The following is a 25671-nucleotide window of genomic DNA, read 5'->3' on the forward strand; positions in this document are numbered from 1 at the left end:
TCATTGTGATTTTGATTTGCATTTCCCTAATGATTAGTGATATTAAGTGTACACCTGTTGGAGAAATGTCTATTCAAGTCCTATGCCCATTTTTTAAAATTGGGTTGTTTGGGGGTTTTTTTGTTTGTTTGTAAGAATTCTTTATATATTCTGGATCTCAAACCCTTATCAGATATATGATTTACAAATGTATTCTCTCATTCTGTGGGTTACCTTTTCACTCTGTTGATAACATCCTTTTACACACAAAAGTTTTTAAGGTTGATGGAATTCAATTTATGTATTTTTTTCTTTTGTTGCTTGTATTTTTTGGTGTCATATCCAGGAAACCATTACCAAATCCAATGTCATCAAGCTTTCCCCCTGTGTTTTCTTCTAAGGTTTTATAGTTTTAACTTTTACATTTAGGTCTTTGATCCTTTTTGCATTAACTATTATTTATGGCCTAAGGGAAGAGTCCAACTTCATTTTTGCATTTGGATATCCAGTTTTCAATTTGGGGAAGAGATTATTCTTTCCCCATTGAATGGTGTTGACAGTCTTGTTGAAAATTATTTGGCCATGTTATGTGAGGGTCTGTTTCTGGTCTCTCTATTCTATTTCACTGATTTATTTATCTACCTTTGTGCCAATACCACACTATTTTGATTACCTCTGTTGTAACTTTTGAAATCAGTAAGTGAGACCCCCAACTTTGTTCTTTTTCAAGATTGCTTTGGCTATTCAGAGTCTCTTGAGATTCCATATGAATCTTAGGATGGGCTTTTCTATTTCTGCAAAAAACATCATTGGGATTTTGATAGAGATTGCATTGAGTCTGAAGATTGCTTTTGGTAGTATTGACATCCTAACAACGTTAAGTCTTCTAATCCAACAACAAAGGTTATCTTTTCATTTATTTGTGTCTTCTTTAATTTCTTTTAGCAACATCTCATAGTTTTCAGCTTACAAGTCTTTCACTTCCTTGGTTAAGTTTATTCCTAAGTATCCTATTCTTTTTGTTCCTATTTTAAATGGAATTATTATTTTTTTTTAATTTCCTTCTCAGATTGTTCATTGTTAACATATATAAATGCAACTGATTTTTTTTACATATCGCTTTTGTATTCTGCATCTTTGCTGAATCCGTTTATTAGCTCTAACATTTTTGTGGAATCTTTAGGACTTTTTTCCCACATAATTTGGTTAGATGGTTTTAAGAAATGATTGCTAATGAGGGTCCAATAAGGCAATCACTGGGATCTCTGCCTGTCTGGTGAACAAAGGCCAGGGTCCAAGAAGATTTTTATTTTTGGTACTTGGTTCTAATGAAGCACATTTCATCTTTGAGACCCTCTGTGCACCTAGCATGGGTTATAAAAGTGTATGTCTTAATCCTTAAGAAAGTCATAATTCTTCCTTAAGAAAGCTTATGATATCACTGATAAGACAAGGCTTACATACGAAGGAGGTGGAATATATCAGGTACTAATCACGATGTTGAGGGCTGGGGGACTTCAAGTGAGACAGGGAGGAGGCTGTGAGCTCTTTAAGGGAGAGGCAGGCTGGATTGGGAGGCTGGGATGTCAGAGGATGGGGACTTCAGGCAGAACAGGGAATCTGTTGTCTTAAACCTCTGGCTATGATTTTTAGATTCATTTCTTTGCCATGTAAAGATATTTTAAATCCTGCATTTCTAGAATGAGTGTTAAAAAGAGGACATGGTGGTCTCAGATAATTTTTTTAATTGGGTAGACTTTAAAAAATGGAGCTACCAGGCATGATTTGTTGTGCTTTTTTTGAAAGGCTTGCTACCTAAATGTATGTGTTCTTTGTAGAGCAGTAAACTGTTTTCCTTTTCAGACATGAATGAACACAGCTCTAGAAGTCACAGTATCTTCCTGATTAATATTAAACAAGAGAATGTAGAGACTGAAAAAAAACTCAGTGGGAAGCTTTATCTAGTTGATTTGGCTGGGAGCGAAAAGGTAATTGGTTCTTTATTTGTATTATCCACAATTTCCCCCTGTTATTTGCTTCAGCGTGCAATGGTATAATTTTTATGCCTTTCGATTCCCTGGTTTTAAAGAGCTCTTAAAGTTTCTGATGTTGTGCCAAGATGTTATTAAATTTAACCTTCATTTCCCTGCTCTTTCTTTTCTGGTCCTGAAGTCTCCTATTCACGTCACAGGAGGTACTTTGAATGCCAACTCTGATTTATGCCTAATAAGCTCTGATGATGACATTAGGCGGGTATTGGTGTGAACCTCGCCTGGCAAAGGCAGCTGCACAAACACGGGAGGGACGTGAACTTCAGAGAACAGGAAGGATCTCCGTGTTATAACAGGTTCAGCTAGGAAGGGGCTCTGCCGTTGGAGTGTGGTGGTCCTGCCTCTGCAGGTTTGTTTGCTGATAGAAGATCTGGAACAGGGGGCTCTCCCTGCCTCCCCTGCTTCTCTCTGCAGAAGGCACGAACTGACTGCGTCCTGTGTGGGCAGCCTTAATTCCTTCAGGCTACGGGGCCTGGTGCCAGTGTTTTACCATGGTCCTGACCCTTCTCTGATTTTGTCAGGGTTTTCTTTTGGCATCTGTGCCCTGTTAATGCTCTCCCAGGCACTGGCTGAGGACATCCTCCAGACCAAACAGGCTTCCCAGAAACTCCCACCTGCCCACTCCCAGCCTCACTTCCATAGCACTACTAGAGGCTTCTGCTGCCACACCCTGGCTGGGGGCCCTGCCCTCCTGCGCCGACATCACAGAGCAAGTACCTGTGCACAATGCCACGTGGCCCCCGTCATCACTGACATTGTGCTGACTGTCCCCATCAGGGCCAGCCCTGAAGCTCGGTCAGTCTCCCAAACTGTGTAATTTATCCCCACTCACTGAGTTGCTGTACACCAAGTTATGGCCACAAACATCCGTGTAAGTAATGGCCACTTGGATTGTCCTCCTGTGTGCATTTATAAAGCCTTGAGCAGAAAATCTGGATAGTCCTAGCTGGGAGTGGAAAATTGTGCTGGTCCAGGCTTGTCACTTCAATTAAACAGACGCCCACCAGAACAGGAGTTCGGAGCAGCATTGCTTACTTCTAGACTGACCGTTAGCAGCCAGCGTCTGCCTTGCTTCCACACTTGCTCTATGGGTCCTGACAGAGTTCCCAGTGACCCTTTCCCTCTTCCCGAGCTTGCCCTGTTAGCACAGAGCTGAGTACTTAGGGCGCCGATGCAGCTGAAAAGTGCTTCATGCTGGCAGTTGAGAGTGGAAGCCCGCACAGTGTCGCTGTTGCTGGTGATATTTATGAGGTCACGTATGTCGTTTCTTATGCTGTTAAACATCTGTTTTCCTTGCCCTAGGTGCGACTGCATGAATCTGTCAGCGTGATCTAGTAGAACGGAGCTCTGGGTCTGACTGCCCCTCTCCCCTAAATAGTGTTCTTCCCTGGGGTGGGCAGCATGACATCCCTGGAGCTCCTTTTGTCTGTAAAAAGAAGGTGATTGTACCTGACTTGCATATTTCATGGAGTTAAGATGGGTTAAATATGAAAGCACCTTGAACAACGCTGTGAGAATAGACTATGACTGTTTGTGACCCAGCAGCTGTTACTTCTTCGTCCATAAGCAAGGGTACCCACACACACGAGGTCCAGAGAGATGAGAATCTGTCCTCTTTGAAAATATCCTCCATCTAGACATGCATTCAACTCTGTCGTTGGGAGTTTCCCCTTTATACATAATTGGCGCAGTTTAAAACCATTTCTGTGCTTTTCTTTCTTCAGAGAGCAGCCGCTCCCCCTGCATCATTTGTCCAGTCAGCAGAGCTATGAATCATGTTGAGTTCCCCTTTTTCTAGCGTCTGTGAACTGCTCTCTACCTAAAGCAAATGCCGTAAATACGAAATTACCAGTAATGACACAGCCGAGGAGGAAAGGTGCACGGTCCCTCTGCTGGCAGAGGAAAAAAAAGACAAGTTCACTATGTAATACACGTTTTCTTGACTTTCCCTGCCTCATCAGGTATTTTCCTTCTCGGATGATTGCTCTTTTTTTCCTTGCCGTGGGAGTAAGTAGGGAAGGAATGGAGAGTCTGGATAACCATTCCTACCGCCTCAGGTCCTTTGCCTGAAGTTGGAGCTTGTGATTTACACATTCTCAATGCGTCCATTCGTTGTGGCCAGGACAGCGTCTCCTTTCAACCCTTCCCCGGCGTGGAGACAGTGGTTCAGCCTCGCAGGACCCCAGCCTGTCTGTAGTGACAGTGCTCTTGGATCCTCGTTTCTCTGGGGTGCCCCTGGGAAGCATCTGCCACCACTCCACTTGAGGCATTTCAGCCACTCCCCTGAAACCTAAGTGAGAGGGAAATGACAACGAGAGAGGACAAATCCCCAGCCTCAAGCATGAGGGACATTTTATCACCATGATTCTTTCTTACTTTTCTTTTTCCTTGTGTTCCGGGAGGATTCGCGTGGGCCCCTCCTCTCCGCTTGCCCTCCTGTGCATCGGAGTTTTCTCCTCAGCTTTTGCCATCCTGTGCAGCTCTGTTTTCTCTTCTCTCTGGTAGGTCAGCAAAACTGGTGCCGAGGGAGCTGTTCTTGATGAAGCTAAAAATATCAATAAGTCTTTGTCTGCTCTTGGAAACGTGATCTCTGCCTTGGCAGAAGGGACGGTAAGTGATCCTGTCCCCATCTATTAAATGTTATTATGGGAAATCATTTTTTGGGTCCATGTCCTCTCTCTGCCACACACCCCAGGGATTCATTTGTTTTTGTTTAAAAGGGACAGGGGAAATCCTGGCTGTGGGCACTGCGCTTGCTAGGAGATCTAGCCCATTAAAACGTGTTAATGGTGATGCTAATTTCATATGACCCAGGTCCCAGAATGGGCATTTCTAAATTTTGGCAAGAGCCAGAGACCAGGCAACAAATTCTTATTTCACACGTTTCTGAGCCCAGTGCTCCCATCACTAACTTGCTTGCCTCTGTGTTTTTCCTTCGAAGGGTCTGTAACAGCCGATATTTTTTCTTTTCTTAAATAGAAAACACACGTGCCATACCGGGACAGCAAGATGACTCGGATTCTTCAGGACTCTTTGGGCGGGAACTGTAGAACCACCATCGTTATTTGCTGTTCCCCCTCAGTCTTCAATGAAGCTGAGACCAAGTCAACGCTAATGTTTGGACAAAGGTGTGTGCGGCCTCTCGTAACCTATATGCTCTGAGCTGGGTCTTAGGTGTTAGGAGTGAATGGCAAGAGGCTAGAGTCAGGGAGGAAACAGTGAGGAAACAAGCTGCCTGTTAGTCAGTTGCATCTACTGGGTGATCTGTCAACTTGAGGCATCATTTATTGAGGCCAAAGGAATCATTATGTTTAAAAAAAATGGTCAGAAATACGCTTATCAAAGGTGTAATGTTAAGAAAAAACACTCACCCTTGTAGATGTGATTGTTGGTAATTCAGTGGAGTGTTACTTTTCTTGTTCGTGGGTTGAAGTCTAACTCTCAGATTCACAGGATTTCAAGTACACACAACTCGAGTCTGGTAACCACCACTTAGGATCGAATGGTAGTACTACTGCCACCAGTAACTACTTTAGTGTTTGGGAATCCATTGCAGATTTGCTGACAGAACAACCGAAACTGAGATGAATGTAGAGTAGTTGCATAAAGACAACAGGGCAGTGGGGAGGGAATCCTAACACTCATCCTGGGGGTAGGAGATACAGCATGTATTCGAGGAAGATGGCAGCCGTCCTTTCACCTACAAAAATGTCCAACAGAGCTTTCCTAGATATCTGAGACGTGTTATTAGGGAGGCAGCGGGGACAGTCAGTAATCCTACAGCAACATTCACAGGTATGAGTTAGTTCATCCCTTCCTTTCTTGCCCAAGACCTAACCTCCTTTATTCACGATCCCTCAGTTTCAGGCGTTCAGCCCCATTCTCTCTGCATGGCTACCTCACATGTGGTTCCTAGAGTGCTTGGGTGCTGTGGATTGGGGCGATCTGAGCATCTTCAGGACTCAGTGGGCTGAGCTCCTGTGGGCTCCCACCCTGAGGTTGGGAGAGGTGGATTCTGCCTCCATCCTTCTGGTCAATCTTTAGACAAGTTACTAGTTCTGCGCGGGCTCCAGCTGCCTTCTGCATGGAGCACTCTCTCTGCCTTCCTCCTGGGAATGTGCTGTGTGGTTATGCCTGAGAAAGAGTTTAAGATGCCTAGAGAAAGGACAGATGGCGGTGAGCATTCTGGATGGGAGATTGTGATGTCTTGTTTAAACCACATTAAACAACCCCAGTCATTTCCTGAACCCTCAACAGAACATAGAATTACACAGTCGTGGCACCTGTGGGATGTCTAAATAAATAATAATTACACTGAACTGTTGTAGAACTAATGTATCTTTTAAATTGGATTTGGGTCCTTTACTTCCTCTCAGATCACTTCCTTGGTTAGCCAAATGCTTAAGTCAGTGGATTGTAGTAGGATAACACCTACTGTTCTTGGGGGTTAGGGGATGCCTATACCTGGCATCTGCTTATGGGAAACACAGAATACTGTGGTGATCATCCTGCCTGCCCCATCTCTCCTGGTTTCTTAAACTTAAGCTTTAACCACTTCCTCTGAAAACATGTTTGAGGAAACCAGCACCAAATGCATATATAAAGGAAACATCTCTTTAAAAATTTTTTCACTTGCAAAGCAAAAATAAACTGCATCTTTGCAAGCCAGACTCCTCCTGGGGCGTGGGCTCTGTCTCAAGGCTGTTGCTGTTGGTAGTCATTTGCAACTGTCTGTAAGGGAGAGTTTTAGGTAAGAGTCCAAATAATTATTTTCTTTCTTCTGATCTCAGTGAGGCCTTTGTCAGCATCGTTATTATCACTAGCTTTCTTTTTTAAAAAGGAACTAGCATGTGCCAGGCATGTCAAAAATCCTCATAGAAATTTGGTCGGGCAGGCATCCTTCCCCTTTGTACAGGGATGGAGTTGAGGCTGGGCTGTAAGCCATTAGGTACTGCCCCTGAGGCCACACAGCCAGTAAATGCTGGATGTTGGAGGACGAGACTGTATCATTTGACCCACAGCCTCTCCTATGCGGGCTGCTTGACCAGGAACCCTGATGAGCACAGGCCCCTGGGGTCGGTTACTCCAGCTTTGAAGCTAAGCTCTGCTCCTGACCTGTTCTCTCTTGTTTTCTCTTCTCTCGGAGCCTCAGTCTCCTTGCCTGAAGGAGGAAAGATAATAATGCCTACTTCTTTTTTTTTTTTTTTTATTAAAGTGTAGTTGATTTACAATGTTGTGTTAGTTTCCAGTGTACAGCAAAGGGACTCAGTTACACATATATATACATATATATGTATATGGTCTTTTTTCATATTCTTTTCCATTGTGGTTTATTACAAGGTACTGAATGTCGTTCCCTGTGCTATACACCTTGTTGCTTATCTGTTTTATACAAAATAGTTTATATCTGCTAATCTCAAGTTCCTAACTTATCCCTCCCCCTTTTTCCCCTTTGGTAACCATAGGTTTGTTTTCTATGTCTGTGAGTCTCTATCTGCTTGGTAAATAATTTGCTTGTGTCATTTTTTCAGTTTCCACAAATAAGTGGTATCATATGTTACTCGGCTGTCTCTGTCTGACTCACTTCACTTAGTAAGTGATGATGATAATCTCTAGGTCCATCCATGTTGCTGCAAATGGCATTAGTTCATTCTGTCTTGTGGCTGAGTAGTATTCCATTGTATAATTATAACTCATCTTCTTTATCCATTCATCCATTGATGGACACTTAGGTTGCTTCCATGTCTTGGCTATTGTAAGTAGTACTGCTATGTACATTGGGGTGCACATATCTTTTCTCTAGATATATGCCCAGGATTGGGATTGCTGGATCATATGGCATCTCTGGTTTTAGTTTTTTAAGGAACCTCTGTACTGTTTTCTATAGTGGCTGCGCTAATTTGCATTCTCACCAACAGTGTGGGAGGGTTCCCTTTTCTCTCTTGAGTACAGTGCCTACTTCTGATGATTGTTGGGAGGATTAAATGAATTGCTTCAGTTTTTACTTAGCACAAGGGCTGGCATGTAATAAGATGTTGAGTGATTGCAAGTTCCCCTTTTCCTCCATCTTTCAGCAGGCTTGGGAAAGTCACGGTCATGGATGGGACTGGACTGAATATGATATAATGTACAGGATATGACTGTCATATAAGGAACAGGACTGAATGAAGTAGACTTAGAATTAAATTCCTGTAATGAACGATTAAAGAAATAGTGCTAATAGTGGTAATTTGGGATTCCGGGAAATAAATAGTACGTCAGTTGTGTTTTCAAATGAAATAGGTCGGTCTGTATTCCTTTATCAGCACCATCTGGATACTGGGCTCCATGAGGACAGGGACTGTTTGTCACTGGCATCAGTTGTCCCAACCAGCACCCAGCACAACTAGGACACAGTAGGTGGTCAGCAGATCAGTGTTACCAAGTAGATGAGCAGATGAATCTAATGCTTGTTTTGTAGAATTCCTTAGAACATGAATGTGGTTGCTGAGCCATGACACCATCATGTCCAGAAGTTTGGTTAGATTTACATCTGATTTGTTTTCCCACCTGTACTTAGAAATGTGTGAGGTTTTGTTCCCTTGCCTCCATCCTTGACTTAGTTAATGGATTCTTCAAGGACATCTAACTTCTCTGTGGGGCCAGTACCTGCTTTGTTGTTAGATATGCCCGTTGAACCTAATTACACAGCAGACACGAGTCTGAGCATCAGGTTAGACATGGTATCTGATAGCTGGTGAGATCAAGCACTTTGAACTCAGAAAAGACTGCTGGGCACCTCCCAAATTCAGTGTAACGAGTGTTCATTATATTCTTGTTGCCAGACAAGGGGTGGCCAGACCTAAGGGCAGCACGCAGCTCCGTTGCTATTGCCATATGATTCTTTCCAGGACAGGAATAGCATCCATGTTTGTTGCTAGGCTGTACTGTATTGATGTTCTGCATAAAACAATAATAGGACCTTTGAAGCAGAAGAAACATGGCAGGGTGTACAGACGCCTGAGGGCAGCCCACGGAATCAGCACTCTTCAGGACTCTCGATTAGGTACCAGAATTTAAAGGGAAAGCTACACCGTGTCGGCTTCTTGGTTTCAGTGACGTATCCTAGCTCTTCTCTTGGGTCAGGCCTGTCCCCTTCAGTCCCCTGAAGGCCCAGTGTTGTGCTGGGAAAGAAGTAGAGCCATTTTCTGTGTTCTCAAAGAACTTTTAATTTGGGCAAGGAGGAAATTCAGGGCAACACTTGAACTTCCAGGCAACAGAGAGTCAAAATCTGTACTCTTGTCGAGAGGCTGAACACTTCCTGCTTTAAGGGCTGGGGACTCAAATTAGGGCACTTTCATTGATTTTTCTATTTCATCTTGCTTTCAGCACTTCATTTTTGTAGTCTTTAATTACTCTTCCAAAGTACTTTTATAGCACAATTCGGAAAAGATATTTTTAAATTTTAGAAGTATAAACTCAAATCACCCAATTATCTTGGAAGCCTGTTTAATGTACCTTAATTTGGGGTGGTAATGAGGGGTCAGGGAGCCTTGAGGGGGTGGGCCAAGCGGTTTAGAGAAAGCCTGAATCAGCATGTCTTTGACAACAAGAGTTTTGATTGATGTAGCATGAATAATTCAAAGGCTTTATTTGTATGTTAAGTGTGAAAAGAGAATTGATAGTTTAGGGAAAGTAATATTCTTTTTTCCTTTCCTGATGAGCACTTTTTGAAAAAAGAATTGTGCCATTTCCTGCTCAGTTTAATGGCAGCTGGATTAGGCAGAGCCTGAGTCATGTACATGCAAAATGCCTGTTACCAGAGCATGATAACAAGTTACCTGCAGGACTCGAGCAAGCACTTTGGCCAAGGGAGATGCTTGGCTACAGTTTCGACATAAAATGAAGAAAGACTCAAATCACCCCCCACTGGGGGGCCTGTTGCCAAAACACCGATAGGGTTAATTTTTGCTCTTGGAGGAGGAAATGCTGTGGATGACCGTGAATTTAACCAGGTGCCAAATCTTCATCCAAGTTGGTCATTTGTTAATGTTTCTCAGCAGACAAGAGCTTTTCAAAAGACAAAATTTAAAGCCTTTGATTTCTCCTTCCCTAAATCCCCCATTCATGAGCAGGGAAATGGCCTCACAAGGAAATGGGATGGTGCTTTGTGGCAGTCGTGTTTCCAGAAGAAGGTTAGGTGGGTATGTGGGAACTAGGACCCAGAGCAGATTAGAAGGTGTGATGTTTTTATGTGTTAACTTGGCTAGGCTGTAGTAGCCAATTATTTCATCAAACACTAACCTAGGTGTTGCTATGAAAGTATTTTGTAGATATGCTTAACATCTACCATCCGTTGATTTTAAAGCACATTGCCCTTCATGACATGGGTGGACCCTATCCAATCAGTTAAAGGCCTGACGAGCGAAATCCAAGGTTTTCTGGGGAAGAGGAAATTCTGCCTCAAGACTGCAGCGTTAATTTCTGGATGAGTTTCCAGTGAGCCAGTTTCTTCATATAGGTAGATAGCTAGATCATTCATCTGCCTACCTGTCTATCATCTATCTATCATCTGTCTGTCTATCTGTCTATCTGTCTGTCTGTCTATCATCTGTAAATCTGTATCTATCCTGTTGGTTCTGTTGCTCTGGAGAACGCTGACTGATAGAGAAGGATGTTGGACTGCCCTCTCTTACCCCTCAATGGTAGTATCTCAGTCTCTTTATCTCTCTCACATATACACCATTCACAGTATAGAATCACACATTACAGATTTATTCTATGCCTTGAAGGTGTGGGTTTGTCAAGAGTTTCTTGTTTAAATGCCAGTGCTATCCTGGGGAGGGAAGGAAAATGCTGAAAACAAGAGGTAGGAAGCTACCAAGATTAAACATCTTCCTGGCTTTTCCAGAGGGGACCAAGGTAATTTGAAGAAACTCCAATAGTATGTAGTTTCTGTATCATTTAGGATTGATTATGGCCGGAAAGTTTGCGTATAGGCAATTATTGAGGACATACATGGGAATGGGATTTATTGAGGACACAGTGTTGTGAACCGGTCGTGCTAGGACTCCTCCTCTTCAGCAGGGGTTTGATTCAGGTGTTAAATCAGAGTGTTGTCACTTTGGGGGCTTAGCACAGGTGGTGGAAATGGACCTGATCAGCAGACTTGGAAGTCTGGGCACGTGCTTCTGAACACGTAAACTGCAAGTTCAGTGACAGAGGGACTGAGAGGTGCTGGGAGGACATAACAGAACACATGAGGACAGGGAAGCAGAATCTTCCTCCTTCCATCCCAGTGGAATATGTTAGTAGAATCCTTTTCTGACTTACCTTTCTTTGTGTGGGGATCTGTGTGGACGATGTACTGTGGCCTCTGCTCTTTGTCTGCTGAGCTTGGTCTGCCTTCTCCAAAGGTGGTTAACATTCGTTAGCCTTGAGATCTTTTAAAAACTGGGTCCTACTTCCCTCCCTGTGGGGAGAAGAGATATATCTGACCCAAGCCTAGATCATGTATTATTTAAGTGGTGCTGAACTGTCTAAAGCAAGCTGAGGCAAAGAAGAACTGCAGAACAGATACCTGATCACTGTACCTTCAAGACTGGGCTCATTTGTGCTAAGTAGGTCTTGATATTAAGCTATAAACCTGATATTAATTAAAGTTCTTCCCTTAACCAGCCTTTGGTTAGGATTTTGCTCAGTGTCTGCTATGGTTTTAGTCTGTGGAACAGGCATTTAATTCTGTATACAGCTTAGTGGCTCTGGTTTGAAAAGCCAAACAGAGGATCTTTGGAAATGAAGCCTCGAGATACTTTTGCGTTCCTTTGTGAGTGATGAGGTCACGCTGGATTAATGCAATGTTATCACAGTGAGACTGACCCATAAAGATGATGAGTGAGCAGTAGGTTCATGGCTACAGTAAGGCTCCCGTGCATTATTGGTTTGTTTTCCTATATCAAGGAGATAATGTCCCAAAACTGTACAGCGGGATGGTATCTCTATTGCTATCTATGTAGCTTCAGCTAGACAAAATGATAAAACCTGCCTTAAGAGCAGCTCTTAAGGTCTACAATTCTATCAATTTTATGTTTCCTTGTAAGCTACCTGAAATTCTTTTGGAAGCCAGGCTAAGCAGTAAGTGCACATGTGTGTGCATGTGTGCTCATGGGTCCCGGCATTATGTCCACGTGCAATCCTGAGTTTCCAGGATCCGTGTTGATTCACTGTGTTTGAACAAAGTCCAAATGTAATGCTGCTTAGTGTGATTGACAGCTAGCAAGTATGCAGAAAGTGCCAAGACGGAAGAGTAAGGGCTATGAGAGCTGGAAGACACTTGGACATGCTCTGTAGTGGGCAAGGGAAAAGCCAGCAGACCACTGGCTAACCCACTGATGGCAACCTGCTAAACACTGACACGGGAGGAAAGGGAGTTGTGAGTGGCAAAATTAGATAGAACCTAATCATTAGGCTCTTTTAGTCTGTACATTTTCCTAAAGTTTGTGGTAAAAAGCAAAAGAGATTGTAGATATTCAACATCCTTTTATTCTGGATCTCTTGTGGGAATGAGACACTCTTTATTCCACTTTGCAAGGTTGATTTCAACATCCTAGATAGGAGATTATTTGTTCTACTGAAAAAAAAAACACCTCCAGGCACAGAAGTTCAGTAGCTCTGTTAGTAACTTGTTTATTCCACAATCTAGAAGTTCTTGTATCTGACTTGATTTCTTTCTACATCATTTTTTCTTCTTATTTTTGTTGAATATAACATACATAGAATAAAATAAATTTAAGTGGGCAACTCAATAAAATTCTGACAAATGTATATACACATGTACCACCACCCAGCCTCTTGAAAACCTCTCTTTTGTACCCTGGAAGTCAGTCCCCATCTCTGAAGGGTAAGTGTCATCCTGACTTCTGTCAACATATTGCCTGTCTTTGAACTTCATACAAATAAAAACATACAGTATTGCTTTGTATCTGCCTTCTTTTATGCAACATTGTATCTTTGAAGTTCACTCCATTTTTAGATGTAGGAGCAGTTTATTCTTCTTATATATAGGATTTTGTTATCTGAATATAAAAGGTATGTAGCCATTACTGTTGTTGGCTACTTGGATTGTGCTCATCCTGGGGCTGTTATAAATGAAGTTGCTATGACATTGGTTGTCATGTGTTTAAGTGAACATATGTCCTCATTTCTGTTGGTTATTTACCTATGAGTGGGATTGCTAGCTCATAACGTTATGAGATATTTAGTTTTAATAGGTAGTTTTCCAAAATAATTAGACTGGTTTACCTTCCCTCTGGGAGCAGTTGAGGGGTATAGTCACTGCATGTCCTCACCAACACTTGGTATTATCAGTTTAAAATTTCTTAGCCATTCTGTTGGGTGTGTAAAGGTGTCTTATTGTTTTATTTCTCATTTCCCCAGTGGCCAAGGATATTAGGCACCCTTTCTGGGTGATATTTATTGGCACTACTTTTGTGAAGTTCCTATGCAAATATTTGCCCAGTTTTTGTTTGTTTGTTTTGTTTTTGGTTTTGGTCGGCTTTTTTCTTATTGATTTGTTTATAGGGGTTATTCTGGGTAAGTCCTTTTGTTAGATATATGGTTTGTTTGTATCTTCTCCCACTTTGTAGCTTATGTTTAAATTCTTTTGATGGTGAGTTTTAATGAAAAGAGGGTAATTAATTTTAATGAAGTTAACTATCTTTTTTCTCTGTCCTAGTTAAGAAATCTTTCATCTTTGCCAACTTGAGATCTTGAAGATATTTTCCTGTTTTCTCCTAGAGAGTTTATTGTCTTACCTTTCATATTTATGTGTTTTTTTTTATGGTAACTATTTTTTTTATTAATTGAAGTATAGTCAGTTTACCATGTTGTGTTAATTTCTGGTGTACAACATAATGTTTCAGTCATACGTGAGCATACATATATTCATTTTCATAATCTTTTTATTATATGTTACTACAAGATATTGAATATAGCTCTCTGTGCTATACAGTAGAAACTTGTTATTTATCTATTTTATATATACTAGTTAGTATCTGCAAATCTCAAATTCCCAATTTATCCCTTCCCATCCCCTTCCCCTGACCCAGCCCAGTAACCATAAGTTTATTTTCTATGTCTGTGAGTCTGTTTCTGTTTTGTAAATAAGTTCATTTTGTCTCTTTTTTTAAAGTTCCACATATAAGTGATATCATATGGAATTTTTCTTTCTCTTTATGGCTTACTTCACTGAGAATGCCAGTCTCCAGGTCCATTCATGTTGCAGCAAATGGCATTTTGTTCTTTTTTATGGCTGACTAGTATTCCATTGTGTGTGTGTGTGTGTGTGTGTGTGTGTGTGTGTGTGTGTGTGTGCGCACACCATATATAATAGAAGTTGTGGCACATTTATGCATATGATTCATCTGGAATAGAATTTTTTAATATGTTATTGGGGGAGTGGATAAAGATCATCTCCCCACCAACGCCATGTATTTAAAGGACCATCCTTTCCCATTGTGCTGTTGTAAATCAGATGGCTATGTACCCAAGTGTCTGTTTCTGGAGAATTTATTCTGTTTCTATTCTACACTTTCTAGACGATTTAATCAGTTTTAATTACTGTGGCTTTATAATAAGTGTTGATATTCCATCCACTAGCTTTGTTCTTCAAAACTGTATTTGCTATTCTAGGCTTTTGTTATATCTTTTATAAATCTTAGAATCAGGTTGTCAATTTTTATATGCACATGCAAACCTCCTGGGATTTTATTTCAGGTTATTTTAAATCTGTAGAACACTTTTGGGAGAATTAACATCTTTCCCAATCAGTTAGCTGACTTCTTCATATTCTACCTTTAGTGGATGGAGAGGCATGATGCTCTGCTTCACTGGGGACTGAGTGAAGTCTATCCAGGGCACTGGTAGGACACATGGTTTACCACCATTGTTCTCAGTTCCAAATGGGAGCTGGGTTGTAAATCTTCCATCTGCTTCTCTGAATTGTTTCCGTACCTCTGCTCTGTTCTGTGCCCTGGGACAGTGACCAGTTTGGACAGCGACAATGGGCTCCATTGCCTCTGTCGTCCAGTTAGGTTCTGCCAGTGAGGAAGGAACTTGGGCAGATAGTCAGAAGGACAGAGGAGAGGGAGGTCAGGGTATTAATTTCTTGGCTCCTTCCCTGCAGGGTCACTTTGGATTGGTTCTGTTTCTAGACTAAAGGCTATTACAGCTCCCACTGGGCAGCCTTTTTTTTTTTTTTTTTTTTTTTCTTTTTTAAGGGTTTAAAAATTTTTTTTAATTTTGTTTTTTGTTGAAGTATGGTTGATGTACAACATTATATGTGACAAATGTACAATATAGTGATTCATAATTGTTAAAGGTTATACTCCATTTATAGTTATTATCAAATATTGGCTCTATTCCCCATGTTGTACAATGTATCCTTGTAGCTTATTTTATACCTGATAGTTTGTACCTCTTAATCCCCTAGCCCTGTCTTGCCCCTCCCCTCTTCCCCCTCCCCGCTGGTCACTGCGAGCTTGTTCTCTGTATCTGTGAGTGTGGGCAAGCTCCTTACAGCTCCTACCTCTGGGCCCCCTTCAGCCTAAGGGTGGTGATGACTTCCCCATCACTAATGTGGGGTACATATTATCCCCGTTATTTCCAATCCTCCTCCTCATACCTTTATTAAATGCTTCCCAATTTCAATTGACTATTTCCTGCCAGGACTCTGATTACTACAGAAGTGGAAGAAAGAGAACTTTGAAAATGAAGATCAGTTATACCAGGGATAACTTTGCCAGGGCTGCTCACAAAATTGGACTTCTGGCCAAACCTGCCTGAGGGCAGCATGAAGGCTCTACCCTTCTCTTTCTGGTATCATTGGAAATCATCAGGAGACTCTTTAGGATGTAAAAAAAGTAAGACAGGTAGCCTCAAAGTATCCCCTTAAACATCCACAGGCATTTCAGCCATAGGTTGTTTTTCCCTGTCTGACTTAACCAAGTTGCTAAGGGGTGCCGCGGTGTTTGTGCTCATCTGAGAAACACCCACGGCGCTGCCAGAGGATGTTAGAAGGCGAGGTGAGAGTGTCAGATTGGCACAGACTTTAACGTAGCGATAAAATTGCTGCTGTTTGAAAAATTAGAGTTGAAGCACTTCTGGGGACAGCAGCTGTAAGCTACAGTGAGCGAGGGAGAATTATACTAATTCTTAAGTGGCGTCTTACATTGAAATCATTAACTCCTCTGTTGACAGTTAAGTTATTTAGTTGTCTGCTTTAGGAATTAATTTTTAGAATGACATCTGCAGCACTGGTGAGGGCTGCTGAGTTTCTTTCACTGAAATAGAAATTGTGTCCAAAATGTCATTCCATGACAACAGTAATTAACCCGAGTCACACATCAGATAGTGCTGGCAAATATGACAGGACCAGAAGGGGTGGGAGTTTAAAATGAAAAAGTCAATAGCAAATAAAGCAGCATATCACATGTTTTTTAATGAAGCTTTTACTTCTTAAAAAATAAGTAATAAGTGGAATTCTGCCATCGGCAGTTTACTTTTTAATTGGACAAGTCTGCTTATACACATTTCTATGTGTAAGTAGGTGAATTGTGTCTGTTGTCTTTAGTCCCAGCTAGAGATGCCACTGCCTGAGCCCTCACCAGTTGCTCCCTTGAGTTACTGTCAGAATATCCGCTGTGGCATCATACATCCCCCAGGCCATACGCCCTGAGGAGGTCACTCTCTTATGTCACAGATAGCAAAATAATGGTCATTAGATATGTTTGTTTGTCCTACACAGCGCTTTGAAAATACGTTTTAAACTGGGGGATACAAATAATAATCTCAGTTTCTGACTTTTCGTGAAAAATAGGATGATATGAGAACAATGGGCCCTCCACTCCTACTTGGTGACGATTGCTGGGGGGTGGGGGCGGTGGGGAGGGGCAGGGATGTGCTCAGCAGGGAGCCATGGTTTCGCCTGGCCAGCCAGACTCTGTAAAGCGGCCCGCCTGTCCCAGGAGGCATGTTGACATGTGTTCAACACGTTAGGGATGATTCTAGGTATCAGATGTGAGAAAGAGACACAGCTGATTGTTTTAGTCTGTATATTTATTGGTATAAGAAACTGTAAGCTGTAAGGCCAGATACCTTGTCTTGCTTGTCTTGGTATATCCCCAGGGTTTCATAGATGTTAACTGAGTTGAAAGGAGGCTCTACTTGGGCAGATGAATCTGGCAAAGGTATGCAAGGTGCTTAAAGGAGGATGCTGAATGTTTGGAAAAGGCTATAACCATAAGTTAGTGTGAGAACAGAGGGAATAAATAGTGGCAGAGGGGAGAGAGAGAGAGTTGACCCCGGCAGATAATCTGAATGAAAATCCATTGGATCTAGAGTCTGGCAGGAGGTAAAGGGGGAAAAAAAGGGAAAAGGTGAGTTTGGAGCCTTGGGAGTAGTGGTGCCATTAATGCAGCGAGGAGGGTGGTAGGGAAAGGTGCCTGCCTCCCTCCTGCTCTCCAAGTCCCAGTCTGTTGACATGAAAGGAATTTGAGGCTTCATTGTGTTCATGATTTAGCCAATGCTGGTAGCGATGCTTAGAATTTTTCCCTGATGTTTTTAACCCCAGGGCTAAGACCATCAAGAATACAGTCTCCGTGAACCTGGAACTGACAGCAGAAGAATGGAAGAAGAAATATGAAAAAGAGAAAGAGAAAAACAAGACTTTAAAGAATGTTATCCAGCATCTGGAGATGGAGCTAAACAGATGGAGAAACGGTGAGGAAGAATGAGAGGCAGAGTGAGGCATGAGTGTGTGCTTTCTCTTTCCTGCAACTGTTGGCATCCTGGGACACCTGGGAAAGAGGGGATGGATGATGGCGGAGCTTGGTCCTGCCTTGCAGCAGCCTGTGTGCACACGCAGGTGTTTTCTTATTCCCTAGCAACCGACCATCCCCGCCCCCGGCCCATCACTTGGCTGACACACACTCTTAGTGTGGGCAGGTGACTTGGCGAGGTCGCCTTAATCTATTTCCGGTGAAATGCCCCCTCTCTGTGACTGTAACTCCTTCTCTGCTAGCCATGTTTGAGGTTCAGAGGGCAGTGCCGAGACGTTGGGGACTCCGACTGCTTTTGATTAAATGAAAAATGTCATGCTCTGCTTTGTGAGTTTTATCATTGATTGGGGCTTGAAAGTCACCTCTGGCAAATATTTGCATTTTTGGGCCCAACTCCTCTTCATGCTTTGCTTCTTCAGAGCCAGAAATAGAGGATTCCTGGAGAAGCTCTGTCCTAAAGTGGAGTCTTGAAGGCTTGTTTCGTGACTCGTTTTTCTCTTTCCCTGAAACGTTCTCGCTGGTTTGTTCTCCTCAGAGAAAATACCTCAGAGAGCTGACGTGCAGTGGTGGGTGGGCTGTGGGTGAGGCGCTGAAGAGGGGTTTCTAGATCCAAGTGCAGACAGGTCACTTGTGCGGTTTTCGCTGTGTGGGGGAGGTTGGAAGATAGCAGTCTTTTTTTTAAAAACTGAAACCAGGCAGGTTGGTGTGTGTGTAGGGGGCTAGTGGGTAGCTGGAGGTTGCCCTCCAGATTCTCTGCTCTTGTGCTGGGGATTTATTTCAGGTGCTGCATCAGCTCGCAGTCTAGGGTGAGTGTAGGAGCGTGGGGACTGCCGTGCAGGATCGGGAGGTAACCTGCCTGCTTGTAGCTGCAGAGTTAGCAGCCGCTTCTCCTGTGATTCTGTTTGCCGCTGCTTTGGTTAGGAAGGGCGGGGTGTCAGTGAGCTACTGTTCAATTGAAAAACAATTATGTGGCAAACTAGCATTCAAGAGAGGTTCAAGAAATGACCTGGTAGCCTAAATAACACAATCCTTTTCTTTTGGGGAGATTTTTCTAGCTGCACACGTGTTTTGAAAGCTGCTAGAATCGTTGAATAATTCAGCACCTGCGGCTGGTGGCTGATTCCTTGCAGTTTGGCAGGAGTAGGGGAGTGGGGAGGGGTGCTTGGCTAGGCCGGGAGCGGCCGTATGAAATTTTGTTCTATTTCTGGGATCCTCTTGGGTCACTTCTCTGCTGGGCAACTGGAACATTCAGTAAAGCCTTTTAATAGAGGGAGGAGGGACTGGCCTTAGAAACACTGTGGTGTGGGCAACTAACCTTGTTTTTTTCTTTTCTTTCCTATCCCTTGCCAAGCTGCAACCCTCCAATTCTCCATCCCTCAATGAGCCGTCCTCCGGGGTCTGCCCACTGCCCTGTTGACCTCACCCACGCCCACGCCTAGCATCTCTCTTGGGCACTCCCCCTGCTCTTGGACTGTTCCCTTGGCATCATTTTAACTGTTTGTCTCACTTCATCCACCTTGCTGATCTCCTCAGAGATTTACTGTTTTCCATGCCCTCTAGGGTGAGATCCTACATAAATCCTTAAATTACGTAATTTGGAAAAACTAAAAAAAAAAAGTAATAATAATTTGGGAAAACTAATTATGGCTCCTGGCATATGACAGACTTTTGGAAATGTTTCTTGTATACACACGTTTGATGCGTCACTGGAGGTGAAGGTGTGAGCGGTCAGGCGTGGTCTGTGTCCTCCGGGAACTTCCAGGCTGACGCGGCGTGGACTCCAGCCACGATCAGTAAACGTGCGATGACAGTCTGTGCTGCATGCCAAGAAGCACAAGTATAAGTGCTAAGAGTTCTTGCAACATGGGGCCCTGAGCTTGACTCAGAAAGTCAGCGAAGGTTTCTCCCAGTAAGTGACATGGGGAATAAGAGCTGAGAGAAACAGGGCAGTTAGCTGAGCGAAATAGGAGGTGAGGAGGGGGGAAGTGGGGGTGGGATGGAGGGGGCCGTGTTTACCATGGCCCTGAGGAGTGAAGGAGCACTGGCCTGAGATGGGCCAGGACGGTGAGCAGGCCTGTGCGGGGCTGTGCAGTCCTTGTTCAGGGTTTTGATCACTGTCTTGGAAGCAGCGAGAAGCCATTTGAGGTTGTCAAGCTACAGACCCTGTGATAAGATTTGCATTTTTGAAGATCCATTGGTTGTGTTGAAGAATGAGCTGGAGGGCATGGGAGGGAGTCTAGGACCCGGGGTGGTCTTCCAGGGAGGAGATGACAGTCGTTGAATGACAGGGCAGTGGAGAGGGAGAGAGGTGGATGGACCAGGTTGGTGTTTAGGAGGTGAAAGCAGCAGGGTTGCTGAGGAGTTGGCTATAGGGAGAGAGAGTGTCCAGTTTTCTGACTTACTGAGTTGGATGGAGGGCAGAGCCATTCACTGAGACAGGTAACTCTGGAGAAGAACCAGACTGGAGATCGGGGTGAGGAGGGGAGTTTGAGGTGCCTGGTGGAACATCCAGTTGAAAATGCCAGATAAGAAGTTAGATCTGAGGGTCTGGAGCTCAGAGGAGCTGCCTGAGCTGCAGAGAGAAACGTGAGTGGTGGATCTTTAGGAGGGACCTGAGGCATGGCTGAGGTGAGGTCGTCTGTGGACTGTGGAGAGAGGATAGGGAAGGAGAAGCGGGAGGGGTCTTGAGACGCCTCCCCCACCCCTCTGCTGCACCATTGCCATGTAATCGCTGAGTGATGGGGAGGAGGGAGATTAGCAGCTCTGCTGTCCTTGCAAGCTAACACTCACATTTTAAAAGTGATTTCTTTTTTCCCCAGGAAGCAAAACTTTTCAAATGTTGAGAACCTACTCAAGTGGTATAACATTCAGGCAGGAAGCGAGGCAGGTGGAGGTGTGGGGCAGTGGTCCTCTGACCAGTATGAGGGAAGGACTGTTTCAAGGATTAACTGCATGGGCACGTACAACAAAACCCAGGAGGCTTTCTGTCCCGTTCTAGGCTGGGCGTTTAATCCTCCAGCAGCCCTTGAGGCAGGACAGGAGACTCGCCCAAGATGACTCCGCAGGGCGCTTGACTCCTAAGTTCATTCTCTTTCCATTGTGGGTGCAGCCTGCATGAGCTCTCGTGGTTGTGTTTCAGCCAGGGAGATGGGCGTGAAAAGAAGGGACTGGAAGTCCTTCCGTGGTGCCCCTTGCATCCTGATTCCTCGTGGTTGTGAGGGCACGGCTGGGCTGTGTCAGCTTGAGAGCCGGGGTTTTGAAGGGTGGAGTAGAGAGAAGAGGCAATGCCTGCCACTGAAATCCAAGGGGCAGGATATTTCCAACTTTCTTTTGAAAGCTGACATACACATTGGTTCCAAGCTTGTGGGAAGCAGCCGCTGAGTTCACCGCCGTGACTTCCGGGGGTGGATATTTCCACGTTGTGGTCAGAACGCATTAAAGGAGTGTTGTCGGCTCTGCGCCCTTTCCCCTGGGAAAGAGATTCCCAGCTTGGCGTCGCACAGTGTTTATAATTTAAAAGTCTGTCTGCTCTGCTCCAGTGGTGGGAGAGCAGGAGCCGAGGTGCGTAGCAGAGAAAAGCGTGCATGCTTGTGCCTTTTCCTGCTTGCTGTTATAGAGAATGAGGTAGGAATACAAAGGAATGGGGAAGGTAAAATAATATGATGTCTCAACGGCAAATCGAGTCCAGGAATCGAGTCCATTTATTACTGTAAATAAATGGAAGGAAGTATGTCTCGCCATAGGAGAGAGCATTGCCTGCTCAAAGTCATTCAGAAGTCGGGAAACACTATCCTATTACATGCCTATGGGCCGGCTCCTCCCCTCGCCCCCACGTGTACTCTCCGAGCTTCATGGGCTACTTCAGGTGGCGGCTTTCTCCTCTGGGCGTAGTAGAGCATTGATTCTCAGAGCATGGCCTGTGACTCACCAGGCATATACCACACCAAGCCTTAATTCATTTCTGCCGCTGCCGTTGAAGGCAGCATGGCCCAGAGCCCGTACACGGGGGCTTCAGGGGAGGCCATGCCTTGTTTTTATAAAGAAAGGATGGGGAAACCCAGTCTCCTGGCTCTATTCCCCGCTGGGCCAGTGAGGGTCCTGCCCCTCATAAACAAAAAGACAAGAAAGGGAACTATATTCAATCTCTTGTAATAATCTATAATGGAAAAGAATCTGAAAAAGAATAGATAGATATGTATGTATAACTGAATCACTCTGCTGTACACCTGAAACTAACACAACATCATAAATCAACCATACTTCAATTAAAAAAAAAGAAAGACCATGAGTGACTCACAGAACGGGAAGAACAGCAGAGGAACCGGGCTCACAAGGGGCCACACCTGCAGTGAATCCCCTCTGAACGTGTTTTCCGTCCTTGCCTTGTATGTTGGAGACTCAGAGGCCTGGGAGGGACAGGGACACAGCACTGGGTGGTGTGCTTTGGCTGGAGAAGGACAGGACACCCCGATGTTGTCTGACCCAGACTGCACACACCAGAGGGGGTAATTCCTCACAGGGAAGTCGGGGTGCTGTTACAACAATGGGTGTTGAGTGGCTGGAAAACAACCCCTGGCCACCACAAGCTACTAGTGACATCTTGTGGGCTGAAGTCGACGGACAATTTTTCTTCCAATCTGGAGGCTCTGTTGGCAACTTGCGCCTCATGGAAATTTGTTCAGCCTGCTTGTTTAGGGACAGATAGAGGCAGTGGGCAGTGGGCAGAAATAGGACCTTTTTTTTTTCCCCCCAGCTCGGTTGCTTGTTGATCGTAAGTATAGAAAGGACTCAAACCATCCTCTAAATGGGGGTAGATTTAGGTAGTTGAATTCAGAGTGAATTACGGCTCCCAGTTCTCCCCTGCCCTTCTCCCCAGCAGTCCATCAGGAAGACCGTGGACAGCAGGATGGCAAAGAGGGCTGAAGGCCCAGGGCATGATGCTTAGAGGGGCTGAGTCTCTAGTTCCCCGTCGGTCTTTACACGTGCCCTTCTCTGATACTTCTATGAATTTTGTTCTTTAAAAAAAACTTTACAAGGGTTTTAAGTCAGAGAAAGAGGCCCTGAAAACCCAGGGGTCAGAAATGGATGAAAATAACCTGATGACACGGCATATCTGCATCGTCTCTCACATAATTAAATACAGTATTAACTGAGGGGATGGAGGTTTACCCCACCTGCTGAAGTCAGGCAAAGAAATTATTTCATCACAGGCTGGGAAGGCATGGAAAAATCAGCCATCTCTAAAGCAGATCGGTTCTCCAAATTTAAAACCTGCCAGGCCAGCAGGCTTGGTGCCCTGACGAGCTAAATCTGTAACCTCGAGTCTGATCCGGGCTCCGTGGAACTGTGTGGCCTCCATAGTTGGAACACAGTTTGCTCTTTTGGCATTAAATGTGTAAGAGATGCTGGGCCCCCTCTCGGATGCATGATTACGGTGGAAGCTCAGAGGTTAGCATTTTGTTTGAGAGATCTAATTTGTGAGGCCCTCTTCCTTCTTTTGAGAGCACAACCAAGCACTAATAGAAATTCTGGCCGCTAGGAGAATCGTGTGGCCTATTTCAGAAGCCAAGAATGTAAAGAGGATGCAAAGGCCTGGGTGACCAGTTTATTAGAAAATTATTCTAGAAGGGATTAGAGAATGTCTTAAGCTTCTTACAGTATTTCGAGGAACTAGGGTGAAAGATGCTATTTGCGTGCAAAATAATCCCTTAAAGGGGTGTTTTTTTTTTTCAAACCTCCCATTTATATAATGACATCTTGTATCCAGCTGCTGTTACCCATCTGGCAGCGTAAAGATTTCCTTTTTGTTTCCTTGGTATAGAAATTACCTACCATTAGGTCTGCCACTGGGCCTGTTTAATTGGTATTAAAAGAAAGCACCTTCTTTGCCAGATCTGATCTGGTTTCTGGCGGAAGCTGTGAGTGACCAGCCAGTCTTTGCCCTCGGGTTTCCGAGAGAATGCAATTACCTTTCTCTGTTCTCCAGAGGCTTTAGGGACTCAACTTATGAAAAGGGTAACTAGCTTGTTGCTACTTCATGTGTGAAATTTTAATGAATTACTGGCAGTCTAATGGTTGTCTTCCTTCCTTCTTTTTTTGGAAAAAACAAACCCCAAAAAGCCCGTTTTAGAATTTTTAATTAATAGTCTTAACAAGAATTTTTGATTAGTCTGTCATTCTTGTTTATTGCAATTGATGGATTTCTACTTTTTGTGGAAATGTTATTTATGCCCTCTGGGGGTTTCATTTTATAATTAAAATGCTCTGCCAACCTTATAGGTATGCTCCAAGTGAACGCTCCTGTGTACACACAAATCTTTATAGTCCTTAAAGGTAATTGCATCTGACAATAGGAAATGCCAGAATGCTTATTTAAAGAAGGAAAACGTTTCTTGGGGTGGGGGTGGGGGTGGGGGTGGGGGAGCTTTCATTCTAGAAAATCAGATGCTTTACAATATTAGAAGCTCTTTCCCTATGGACAGTAAGGTATAAATCCTCAAGGGATCAAATCAGAGAAATCTGCTTTTCACGCAAAGGACAATAAAAATAAAAATAGATGCTAATCTTCGCTTGTGGTCCTTGTCCTCCCGCCACCAGATTCTAGGGCCTTATTTCTCCCAGGTTTGCTTGCAGCGGTCTTGCGTGTTACAGTCAGTTACTCCGTAATCACCTCGCGGGGCTTCTCCGGAGGCCCGGGCCACTGCAGTGCGGGGAGCAGTCTCCATTAACGCCGTGAGATCGCCATGGAGACGGACTGCCTCCTGTCAGGTCTGCACAGTGCGGGGAATTTACAGTCCCCAGACGTGTCTGCGAGCTGGACGGTGTAGTTACCAGGGACGCTTCTGGAAGTCATTTTCTCCGTCCTTTGAAGGGCAGCGGTGTTTGGGAAGACGGGCTCCTGGCCCCTCTTCGGGCAGGAGCTGTGCGCCCCCACAGACGCCGCCGCTTTTGTTCCTGCTTGTTGCCGCTTTGTTCTTCTCGGCCTGAGAGCGGCTGCTGCAGAAAATAATCCTGCCTGCCTGACCTTTAGAATAAAAACTCGGAGAGGCTCGTTGTTCAGATGTAGCTTTGTGGGGGACACGTTGATGCTTTGATTCTGAAACTTGTGCAAGGGAAAGCAGAAATTCTGCTCTGGCTTCAAATATTGTTTTCATAATAATAAAAATAAACCCAAAAGGCACTTGCATAGCTATATCGTGTTTCACGTTGGAAACAGCTCTAACCACCAGACTTGTTGTGAAGACCCCAGACACACTAATCTCAGAGTAAGTAAAAATAGTAATTTACCTGCAAAACCTGAAAAGTTGACAGTTTGTCAGGCAGCGTAGGGAATAAGAGTTGGACTTTAAACAATAATACCTTTTGTGCTTTTTTCATATACTATTTTAATTAATGTTTAGAACAGTGCTGTGTTAGAGGCATTGCTGTTTCCTTGCCTTTACGAAAAGCAAACCAAGAAGTTAAGCAGGAGATGGGCTTGTGATTAACTAGATCTGTAGAAGGTGCGGCGTGGCTTAGCATCCCGCCACGGCGCTACAAGTATTCATGCAGCATCTGCTGGTGGTGTTCAGGGTGCCTCAGGGCAGCCCTGGCTAGCTTGTCAAACCTCTCTAATCTGGGACAACCTTGATGCTTGGTGATGCCGTCATTTCTCAGTGGAAGAAGAGGGCAGCTTTAGGGGGAAGTCAAGTCTGTGACTTGGTTAGAGCAGGTCACCCACTGCGGGGTTGTGGGGTTCATCCCTGACTCCTGCCCACTCTGATGAATGGAAATACTCACTGGGTAGCTCCTTAGTTCACTCCAGCCTCACGATATCACTACCTCTC

At 44.1% G+C, this 25671-nt stretch overlaps 1 protein-coding gene across 1 annotated transcript in view; it reads left to right on the forward strand.

Moving 5' to 3' along the window:
• Positions 1-25671, forward strand: part of KIF5C (kinesin family member 5C) — a 147185-nt gene that overhangs the window by 70546 nt on the left and 50968 nt on the right. Inside the window, exons 8-11 of the mRNA XM_010974807.3 lie at positions 1843-1967; positions 4536-4640; positions 5010-5158; positions 17638-17786. Of these exons, the coding sequence (XP_010973109.3) occupies positions 1843-1967; positions 4536-4640; positions 5010-5158; positions 17638-17786 (528 nt within the window). The remainder of the gene's footprint in view (positions 1-1842; positions 1968-4535; positions 4641-5009; positions 5159-17637; positions 17787-25671) is intronic.

Source organism: Camelus dromedarius, chromosome 4 (assembly GCF_036321535.1).
Source record: "Camelus dromedarius isolate mCamDro1 chromosome 4, mCamDro1.pat, whole genome shotgun sequence".
In the NCBI taxonomy this organism is placed as follows: domain Eukaryota; kingdom Metazoa; phylum Chordata; class Mammalia; order Artiodactyla; family Camelidae; genus Camelus; species Camelus dromedarius.